Raw genomic sequence first — 11768 nt, 5'->3', positions numbered from 1 at the left:
TTTATTTAACCTTCACATTGATACTATGATATAGGTATTACTATTTCCATTGAGTAGCTGAGGTAGCTGAGGCTCAGAAATATTATACAGTTAAGAGACGTTTACAATGAAATTAAAAAGCAGACCTTGGTTTTAGTAGTTGGACTCTGATTATCAAGGTTTTACTCAAAGATTATACAATATATTTTATACTCTTCTATAATAGACATAAAAAACTAGGCAAAAATCTTCCCTTTAATTCTGTGCCCAATAAGTCGTAGTTTTTAGCCTAATAGAAAATGACCTGGCTTCAAAAGGAAACAAGTAGCAGCTATACTTTTCAATAAACTTTTAACTGGATTTAAATATTTGTTAAATAGAGATACATCATTCTATCTTTTTTTGTTTGTTTGTTTTTCTCCGGTACCGGGAACCGAACTCACGACCTTGCGCTTGCCAGGCAGGCGCTTTGCCGCTGAGCTAAATCCCCACCCCCGAGATACATCATTCTAATAAAATACTTTAAATCATAGTAATTGGGCTCATGTTTGAAAAAGACGAGTAGATTCAAATTGTTAGATTCTGTGTGCATGCTTCTTATGGTTTCTCTGCCAATTAGCCATACAACAGCAACACACATGCACATCTACTACAGTATTATTGCATAAAACTTAAAGATGATGATGAAATAATGATTAATTGAGATACAAGGCCATGTCAAAATTCATGCTATATTTGTATGGCACTGTAGATTTAAAAGGGGGCAATAATACTAAATAATTATAAAAATCCAGGTGGTTTTTAAAACAACATTTCTTTAGATTTTTTAGGACAACCTACTGAAATTTATTATTTCCATTTAAGTGAGTCTCAAAGAAGTGAACGAACTTGCCTAAAGTAAGAGCACTAGTAACATTTAAAAATGGGATTTAGACCCTGGCTTCTAACCTTTTTTTATGAGTTTAAACTAGATGCGAATTAAAAAGGAGGGCTCAGTAAACCAAACACCTCCCACCAGAGGAACCTACATAACAAAAAGCCTTACTAACTTTCTCGTCTCCTCCATTAGTTTCCCAAAATATTTATATTCTCACAGTTGTCCATCCTAATCTCTAAAAACTTAAACTCCTTTGCTTCATCTTGTCACTTTTCTACAGATTATTGTTCCTTATTAAGATGCTATTAGAGCCCAAGTGGTTAGAAAACCACTCCTTTGAACTCTGCATCTCTGAGCTCTCTGGTATATATGTTCACTATGCCCATTAAAATTATCTTGTTCAGCACTTACTAGTCTGCCTTTTGTTAATCTCATTTATGGGGCTTTCGTCAATTAAGATAACATGGGTAGAGCAACAGTTCTTTTTCATGCTCTGTACTCTTAAACATAACATAAAAAACTGAAGAAAATTGTAAGCAAATTTGTACTTATCCTTTGTATGAAATAATATATATTTGAGGATATCTTTTTCTGTGCTCTGATTCTAACCTAGGGCATTGTGCCTGACCAGCAAGTGTTCTACTACTGGGAGACAAAAAATTTTGCTCTTCAGCGTCTATGGGAAAAAGTGTCATGCTTCAATTTTCTTTTCAAGTGAAATATTTAAAAATTGTCTTAAAACACAGCATAATGCTCCACTGCAATGGGCATTTTTTCATGGATTTATATTTTAATTACTTAAGATATAAATTCTGTCTATTTATCAATTTTAGATAAATGCTGGTTATTTTATTAACCAATGAGCAAAGAAATTAAATAGTGTTCTATGCTAATAAAACTGGAGATTTTTAGGTCAACTCAATTATTTATATTCAGATTTAACTTTCAGCTTAGTGAATCACAGAAAATTAATAGGCATATAAAGTAAAGAAATACAGTACTATCCTGTTATTCCCCCTATAGAGTCCATGTCCCTTTATCATTCATTAAATTAATCATATATACATGGAAGGAATCATATGATTTCATTCTATACTCTAAAATTTCTTACAGAAATACTTCAGTCTAGTTTGATGGTTTTATGGACTTTAAAGATAAAATCAACAATTGTAAAATCAACAATTGTAAATGTTTGAAATCTTACGCATTTTTCAACAAATACTGGGACATTATCCAAAATTCCTGGCAAACATATTGCACATTTTACTTTTTTTTTTTTTTTTCTGGTACATGGGAATCAAACTCAGGACTGTTGGCTTGCCAGGCAGACACTGTGCCACTGAGCTATATCCCTGGCCCACACATTTTAAAATCTCGAAGAGGTCACTGATTTGCCTGTACTACGTCCCAATAGTCCACATTAAATCTAAATGGAGACTCTCACGCTGCATGCCACATGATCAAACATTAAGAAAATAGATAGAATCCCAAATAGAGTAATTTTTCCTGAAAAGAAGATATTCCAGTTGACCTGAGTCAGCATAGTAAGAAACTATCTTCTCCTTTAATCTTATAGAAAAAGTAGTAACCAGAAATAACTTGATATTAGCTAATCAATTTTTTCCTATTGTTTTGTCTTCTTGTTACTAACTCACAAAACCTACTCCTCTTTCACTGACCAATGAGATCCCTTATTCTGCTATATAGAATAGAAACTTTTCTAATTCATAAATCCCACTTAAAAGCCAATTAGTTCTTAAACTAAACTTGTAATTTTGTCTTTAACATGTCTGTCCCTTGTTATTGCAAACATTATGGAGTACAAGAAATTTAAATAAGAATTTGAAGTAAGACAGGGAATGAGATAAAAATTACCAAAGTGGAAAGTCAGCAAAATTTCACTCTATTTTTTTGTACTATCAGAAGTGTCAAATGTGACTAGAAAGACACTCACTATTTTCTGATATTGTCAAATTTCTAGCAAACAGAGAGGAGGAGGGAACAGTAATTTTTAAATTTGCCACCAAATCTTGAGTGCCTGATATCAATCTCTAACTGTTAATGTACAATATACAATTCAAGTTGACCCCTCAAAATTAATTCATTACTTTTTACTCTTTATACTTCTGGTGATGTACTGCAATATGACATAAACTTTTTTCCAAATGCCTTTATTGATTATAAACTAACGAGTTAACTTAATCCAATGTCTGCCAAAGCTTTCCATTTATTCTTATTTAAATGAACTGAAAGAAGACAGGTACAACTAGATAAGACAAGTGGTCAGCAGAAAAAGCAGCAGCCTTGCAGTTCTAGTAGTAAGTGAAAGCCTTTCTCTGTGATTTTGGTTTCATTGATTTTCTTTAAGGTGTTTGTACAGTAAGAATAATCATTTGTGCTCCTAACAGTACAGGAGCTAAATGCTGTGAGTTATACACAGAGATGTTGATCTTTAAGAAAATCAAACAACAAAAAAATGGAAACAAAGCTTTTGTAAATAAGGATGGGAAGATGGATTAAAGAGAGGCTTGGGGAGTGGGGAAAAAAAGAATCAAGTTATATCATGTAGAAGTACAAATTCCCTATAATGAACGTGATCATTATGTATACCTGAAATCTATAAATAAATTTAAAACTAATGAAAAAAGTAATTTAAACTTTCTGGGCTGTTATTTGTTACTATAAAGAAGTAATTGTTAAGAGGGCATTAGAATTTAAATACATAGATATCTCTGACTTACAAATACGTTTTCTACTATTATGGAAAAGGACAGAAAACTCTTCTAACTTATTAACTTTTAATATGAAATCATACCTATTTCTAAGCTTTCACCTTTTAAGGTATTTTTCTAAAAAATAATTGAGACTAGCTTATTTGCATTTTCTAAATTATCACTTCATGATAATAAAGTATGAGTAAGTAAATTGAAAAGCACTCCAAAATACATTTGGGGAAAGGAGATGGCCTACTGATTAGAACACAGATGTAATATGATTGAAATCAGTTAACAAATACATTTGCTTATCAGGTTGTCATTCTTTCATTATGAGCGCTTCCTTTGTCCCAGACACTGAATGAGGTATGGGGGCTTCAAAGAGAACAAAACATAATTCTTGCTTTAAAAGAGCTCTATTGGGAAAATGATGTGAAAACAAAAGTAAAGAGTTAAATTTCAATATTTATTTATACATAAAGTGCACAACTCAAAGACTATATATAAAGTGTCCGGAGGACTCTGAGCAAATTCACAGAAAAAATAATAGATAACCTGGAAATTAGTGTATGAATGCAAATGTGCTGCACATGCAGGTAATGGTACGTGGTTCAGGTCTTGCTGAAAGGGGTGGGGAGTGACTGGAAGGGCAGATCAAGATAGTGGCTTTCTGGCACAAGAAGTATGCAAGTATCAGACTGGATAAGGAGGCTGGAGCCAGAACTTGGAGGACCCTGCTGCGTTGGCAAATGAACTCTAATTGTACCTAGTAAATGACAATGACCCATCAGCAAAGTTCTGGAAGGATCACACTAAAAAGATGAAAGATATGAGTGAGAAATGGTAGGAGTGGGACTTCAGTAAGAAGATTGGCAAAAGCCAAGGGAAAGATCATGGTTCTTAAGTAAGGTGTATCTCTACGGAAAGAGAGAAGATTGTAGCTAAAGATGATACTGATATGGTAAAGTCAGCAGTGTCTGATAATCTGTTTAGAGGACAGGAACTGGAGGTAGAAGTTGATATGCAGAGTTTAAATTACTAAGATATTAATTTCCTTCTAGCAACACAAATGACAGTTGTTAATTTGTGTAATAAATCTATATTGTCAATGAATATACATAGAATTACATATCAGCAGAGAAAAAGATTATTTTGATAGTATTTAAACCACTGGATGTATTCCCGGGATACTAGCATTAATATGCACTGAAACATTAGGATCACTGGGAAGGGTTTGTGGGGTAGATACAGGTTATCTAAAATTCACTGTGAGGTGTTTTTACCTGATTTGGTTCCCTTAGTTGAGACTACTGTAATCTCAATAAATCCACGAGTACAATCATCATAAAACTCTGATGGATCAAAAAAGTGAGTTTTCAATCTACAGTAACTGCAAAGAGAAGACAGCGTCTGGACAGAAGACTAGGAGAAAGGGCATCTAATAAAACAGCAAAAGACATTGACGATGTTCACAGAAAGACTTGCCACCTCAAAGAGCATGAAAGGATGTGAACATTTAGTAGAGAATGAATGGTAGTTTTAGAATAAGGGCTCATGTCTAGGAAGTTCAGATCGCTAACTGGACAGCAGTCTGTGGCCATAGAAGAAAGTGGGAAAATGTGTTATTATGGGTAAAAAACAATGCCCATGTGTGAAGAAAGAAAGTGGGCTATTTCTTTTACTAGATAGGGCTTGGATGAACTGTGAGAACTGATATCTTGGTTGGGTTTATACCAAAGAAAGAAAAAAAATAGTATGGAGGCAACTAATGTAACACCTTTAATGTGAAGACCAAAGACCGTACAAGAAGAAGCTACAACAGCAAGAAAAGTGGTGTTGTATTCAATAGTCATTTAGCTGATGAACAATTATCCCAGGGATCAATTAAGATGCGAACTCAACCAGAAAAACTTTTATGAATCCAATTCATTGTTTCTTTTATAGCTCAATCGTAAAGAAACACTGAGAAAATCTAAGCACTATGATCTTACATAATAGCAAATAACTATGATATTGATAATAATAGGTCTTGCTCCAAGCACTAGGGACTTTGCTGATAATTCTATTTCTTTATGGAGTCATAAGAGGAAGAAAAGAATGAGAAATATATACACACTAAGATCTCATGAATTGCTTAAAGGGAATGTTGCCAGTGCCATACTGACAGGCTATAATTGTTTTTGTTTCTGACTAAAATCATCTTAATTTCCTGACACCATTCAAAGTGAAAATTAACTATTAATTTTTTTCTAAATACATAATGACTTGTGAAAATGCTTACAATTTACTGTTAAATAGAAAAGAAAAAGAATATTCATGCAAGGCATAAATATACCAATATTTTATACAGATTTCATACTAGTTTTATTTTTATAAAAATCATATAGCATTTCATAATTAAGAATTAAAGTTGTATAACGAATGGATTTTATGTGTAAACTTTATATTATTTGCGTAATATTATGTAATGCGAAGCTTTTAATGCCAATTCTCTAAAAGAGAATTATAAAGTCAAATTTAATATGTATTTATTTTGGATAAAACTTTTACCTTAATGGTAAACTTTCTCTCTACTTCCAGAACATTTGTGTTCAATGTCATATTTATAAATATTTTAGATAAGGAAAATTGTTCACGAAGTACTTGTTGTTATTTTTTTTTTCTTCCAGTACTGGGAATGAACTCACGACCTTGCACATGCCAGGCAGACACTGTGCCGTTGAGCTAAATCCCCAGCCCTCACAAAGTACTTGTAAATTATCTTCAGCCTACTCATTTAAAAATGTTTTTGTGTAAGTTTGCTGGTGAAATATTTACATTTTACATGACTCAAATCAAACATAAAGCTGAAGAGATAATTATCTATGCTATGTAAAATTGTTTTCTACTTTTTTTTAATTTTCCATGCCACGTTGAAGTGTATTTTAAGTCTATAAAAAGGAAGAGTGTTGCACTTAAAATGCTGAAACTTTCAATATCTTTGTACAGTGTCCAGATTATTCAATAACTAGGCTAATTTTCTATCAGTCCATTTTTATTCTATGACTTATGCATTCCCACAAAATCGTGTGTAAGTTCAAAGGGTAGAGGAGAGGAGGAATGGACTCATGGCTAAAAAGATAGAAATCACATCTATGCTTCCTAACACCCTGTGCTCTTTTCCTTGTTTTAGAGGTGAATTTTCTTCAAACAGTTCTACCTTCCTAGACAAGAAATTAGTTCACCTTTCCTTGTATTTACCTATTTTTAACTTTCTATATAAGTCACTATATATTAAAGAGTACTTCATTTCAGGAGATGACATGTAAAATCACACAGGATTCAAGGAGAGACAGGCAACGCCAAAGTAAAGTTGAATAATTTTTATGAATCTCATATACAAAGTGTCACATTAATCCTCGCACATATCAGTGGAAGTCTTAGAATACAAAAGTGCTAAGATTGTCATTATGTCTACCGAATTACTTTTCCTAAAGCCATTTAGAAAGGCCATTCACTAATGGTTTTTAAATACACATAATAAAATATCCATTCTGAATTAAAGAGTTGTAATGATAGCTAGAATGAATAGATGGGAAAATATACATATGCTTTTAAAAACTATGTAAATGATAGTTTACATTTTAAGATTTAAAGTAACATCGTCTTAGGTTTCAAAAGTTTAACTCACCATCTTCCAACTGAGATAACAAAATACAATGCTTACAGTTTTTCTAAATTGTAATTCATTTAAAATTTGGCAATATCTTTGAAAAAATATTTTCATTTAAATTTTTTAATAGTTCCTCCTTATAATATTCTTCAAATATATCTTAGACTAAGACCAAACTACTAGAACTGATCATCTATTTCTTTATGTAGAAGTAAAATACCTCATATTATTTCTTTAAAAATTTGTAAAGAAGTAAAATACCTCATGTTATTTCTTTAAAAATTAATGTGGACATAAGCTATTTTCAAATTCTAAATGATTATTTTCCTCATTAAAAATGTCTTTTTTTCATAAGAAAGTTAGTACTTTAAAAGGTAATTATTTTTTTTTCATAGTCTCTATGAAGGCAGTCAATTTACTAAATCTGTTTTTAAGGGGAAAAAGCCAATACTTCTTTTATGATGCTACAATATTACAAATATGTTTTGAAACCTCCTTGAAACAATTTATGGAAACATTACAACAATGATAAAAAATTATTTTACAGATGTAAGGGAATATGTTTGCATATTTACCACTTAGTCTAATACTCTTTAAAAGTAGATGGTAATGACCTATGGAATGTAAACTTTGCCAATTGCTGAACTAATTTTATAAATTCTAGGAATAATTTGGCCTATAAAAATGGATTTAATGTGTATGCCAGGCCACCATATTTTTTTTAAATGGTTAAAATATAAACTTACCTGATTTTATAAAGTATCTGCTAGTTACTAAGAAAATGTGACTAGAATTTGACTAATCTAAATTAATATGTGTGGTGTACACACCAACTTTCAAAGACTTACCAGAGAAAAGAAAGCAAAATACGTTAGTCATCATTTTTATATAAAATACCTAATAAAAGAATAGTTTTTAATATAGTCTTTTAGATAAAACAAGTTAACATTTTTGCCTGTTTTCTGAGGACTATATTTTTAACATTACTGTTAGAATTTTTAAAATTTTAAAGTTATGTGCTTTGCATTAGATTTTTATTGGCAGTATTAGTATGAACTACATCCATATAAAAGTATACCCTTATGCATTAATACATTTTCAGGTTTAAACTAGTCCTTTAAAATGACCAATGTGAACACTGGTTCGTTTTGCACCTTAAAGAGTGAATAACCTCAGGAGAAATTTTTGTGCACTATAAGTCATTCATAGAAAGTCAGGTATCAAAAACCATTATGATTAGAGCAATAATACTGCTAGGTATGTTGAGAAGGCTATCCAACAGAATCATCTTTTTTCAGTTTCCAACTTGTTCTATACATGGCACTAATTACTTAGAGAAATCCCTACCTTTTTGTGTACAAATTATCATTGTAATTTCAGTTACTTGTGTGAAAGTATAAATTTGTCATTTAAACTGATTTAGAAAATTATGAAAAAAATTTTTTGCACTAGATCTCTGATATCATGCCTTTACTGGGGAACAACTAAACTGTAATTTCAACATACAGGATTTCAGGCTGTATCCAATACAATTTAGAAACACACAAACTGATCTTTAAGTCATTATTCATACCGTCATAAATCCATCCAGCAAACCTGAATCGGGTTTCGGGGGTGCCTGCAACCGTTCCATTGACCACTTTTCAATGATAGAGGAGACTTGGGTATTTTCTGTGTTTAATATTCTGAACCCTGTCATATTAACACCACTGTATCGGTAGGGTTCTACATCAAGAGCGAAGAGGTCCTGAAAGATAAAAGTGTTTGTGTCAGAATCAACAGAGTTCATTCGTAAGCATGTATTTTTGGAATAGTCACGTATTCTTCCTTCCCTTAGGATATTGAGCACCACTGTGTCTCAAGTGATGTTCAGCATCACCAATCACCAGTGTTCAAACAGACCATCCTCCTGCTTTGACAGTACAAACATGCATGCTGTATACCTAAATCTGTGTGCATATATTACATTCTAACTCATGCAATTGAACAGGGTCTTCTATAACTTCCATTTGACATTTCCATAAGCTTTCATCTTCATGTTCAGGATAGCTTGTCCTTATTCCTTACATCATAATATTTCACTTTAAACTAACAAAGGTGTATTTTCTATGCCCTTCTTGCTTGAAGAGTTGTTGCTCATGTTTGGTTCTGTTTGACCTAGGTTTGTGTTGTTCTTGTTACCTGTTTATTTGCTTCCTTTTAGAAACATATCATGAAATATTGCTTCTTCTAGCTAATAATGACTACACGCATGATAAGGGGAAGATACCAGTTTTGTTGGTTGTAGAAACTTGTGCTTCCTGTATCTTATGTGCTATCTGTCCCTTCACCACAGGAAGGCTGTATCTTTTCAGGCTCTCCAGTCTGTATGCAGTGAATGCTCTTGCTCTCTCCTTTAAGTTTTCCCAGGAGATAAGAGGCTAAAGCCATCAAGGGAGTTGAATGCCACCATGAGAACATAAAGCATTTGCCCTCTGTGTAGGGTGACCTTTGCCGCTTTGTAGTTGGCATTAGCTTAGCCCTCAGATCTTATAGACATTGGAAACCAAGACAAGGTTAATGCCATTGGTTCTGTCCACAGTTTGCCTCAGACCCACACCTTGATGCAGTCTAGAGGGCAGGAATTAAATCTAGTGGGAAATAACTTGCCTTGGTCTGAGTTGCTATAAAATATAAGAAATCTGTAGGTTTTCCATTATCTCAGGCCTATAATCCAGCCAAGATGATAAAATAGATTTAAGGTGTAAATAAGGAGTGCATAGCAATATATGCCAAGGTGTAAGAAAGCAGAAATGACAAGCACCACAGGAGTCAGAAGCAAAACAGATCACTGAGTTTTCATGGTCAGGAAAAGCTTTGCAGAGGAAATAGGTGCTGAGTTGTGATGGGGCTCAAAATATTTTACCCCGCAATTTGGAGCCTAGGTACATTGAATATTTGAAGCTGAAGGAAATTGAGAAAACTGCTGAAGGAGGAAGCTCAGTTCTCTCACCTTTTGACAGCTTTCTTCACTGAAATGAGCCCTTTGGTCGCAAAATCCTCATACCAGAGAAATCCTGGCTGACTCTTGAAAGCCAAGAAGAATCTGAAGAAGTATTACTAAATCCTGCCTCTCCATATCTTATTACTACTAAGTAATATCCCTTTGGTCCAGTTCTATCTCTATACAACTGTTCACTCCTCACCCAACAAAAATATTTTTCTGTTTCTTTGGGTTTTGTTTTCTAAGGGACCTAATAGCACATCCAATGTATATTAAATAAATCTGTGTACAATTGTCTTGTTAAACTGTCATTTGCTATAGTCGTCTTAGGCATCAACTTTAGGATAGGGAAAAGAAATCTTTTCTCTACTACACCTGTTTTTAAGTAATGACCAGACTCTTGACAGACATGATGAACATGCAAAATTTAAATAGAAGACACAAAAAGGAAAATAACCTCTAAATCAGTTTGGTTGTAAGGGAGAATAAATAAAGAAAAATCAGAGCAAAAGAGAGTGGGAAAGTTAGATTAGAATCAAAGTATGAAAAGCCTGTAATTATAAACTAAGGATTTATACCTATTTTAAACCAGTAGCTCCATTTTTTAAACTATGAGTTACTTTTTATTTTCTCAAAATCTTATGGTTGGGCCAGGGATATAGCTCAGAGAAACAGCACCTGCTTGGCAAGCCCAAGGCCCTGAGTTCAATTCCTGCTACCAGATGGGAAAAAAAAAATTGAAAGTCTTATGATCATGGTAGAGTTGGGTTACAATAGCATTGATATATAATTGATAAGGGAAGCCTCTCACTCCTCTTAAACCTGAATACTATTAGACAGTGACTACAAAAAGCCACCTCATAAGAACTGATGAAAATAGAACAGAGGCAGGTTTGGAATTTATAAGTAAAATACAACTACTACATGAAAAATGCCCATTGAAGAAAAGAGCTGTAATCACAGAAAGTTATTGCAATCAACTGAATTTTAGTAATTTGATCTGGTAATTTTAAAATGCTCAATGTAAGACTAATTAGAAGAGTTTTGAGTCAACAGAAAGAGCAATAATTAGACTGGTTACATGGAGAATAGAAAAAAAAGTGGGTGCTAGACACTCTAGAGGAAATAGTAAAATTCTGGAGTGACATTGTCAAAAATTATGAAGGTTTTTTTAAGTAAATCAAAAGAGAAATAAATTTTGAGGGCAACATATTGATGTTTAAATGTCTTCAAATTATTTGAATGCCAATATGGATTATTTAGGAAAATTACATTTAGATTTCATTTGAACAAAAGTGTAAATGTACCTCTAAAGATATACCAGTTTTTAAGACGATAAGTGGAAAAGAAAGAAATAGTGAAAGAAACAGAGTGCTATTTTACAGGGGAAGGAAAACCTCTCAAACGATAATCTATTCATGAAGCAGAAAAGCTAGGAGTAAGTATGTTTGGTCTAATGTTAGGGTCAGATTTTCATACATCATAAGGAAAAATATCTTTTGGGTATGTGAAGATAAACTGTAAAGGTAATGTACCATTTCCGAATTCCAAATTAAATAGGGA

The 11768-nt window shown here is 32.8% G+C and overlaps 1 protein-coding gene across 4 annotated transcripts in view; it reads right to left on the bottom strand.

Moving 5' to 3' along the window:
- Grik2 (glutamate receptor, ionotropic, kainate 2) overlaps window positions 1-11768 on the bottom strand; it is a 663290-nt gene that overhangs the window by 339975 nt on the left and 311547 nt on the right. For all 4 annotated transcript variants that reach the window (XM_005377815.1, XM_013510935.1, XM_005377816.2 and 1 more), the window contains one exon: window positions 8796-8969. In XM_005377815.1, the coding sequence (XP_005377872.1) occupies window positions 8796-8969 (174 nt within the window). The remainder of the gene's footprint in view (window positions 1-8795; window positions 8970-11768) is intronic.

Source organism: Chinchilla lanigera, unplaced genomic scaffold (assembly GCF_000276665.1).
Source record: "Chinchilla lanigera isolate Chin_1 unplaced genomic scaffold, ChiLan1.0 scaffold00010, whole genome shotgun sequence".
Lineage (NCBI taxonomy): Eukaryota > Metazoa > Chordata > Mammalia > Rodentia > Chinchillidae > Chinchilla > Chinchilla lanigera.
This window is presented reverse-complemented; position numbering and strand designations above follow the sequence as displayed.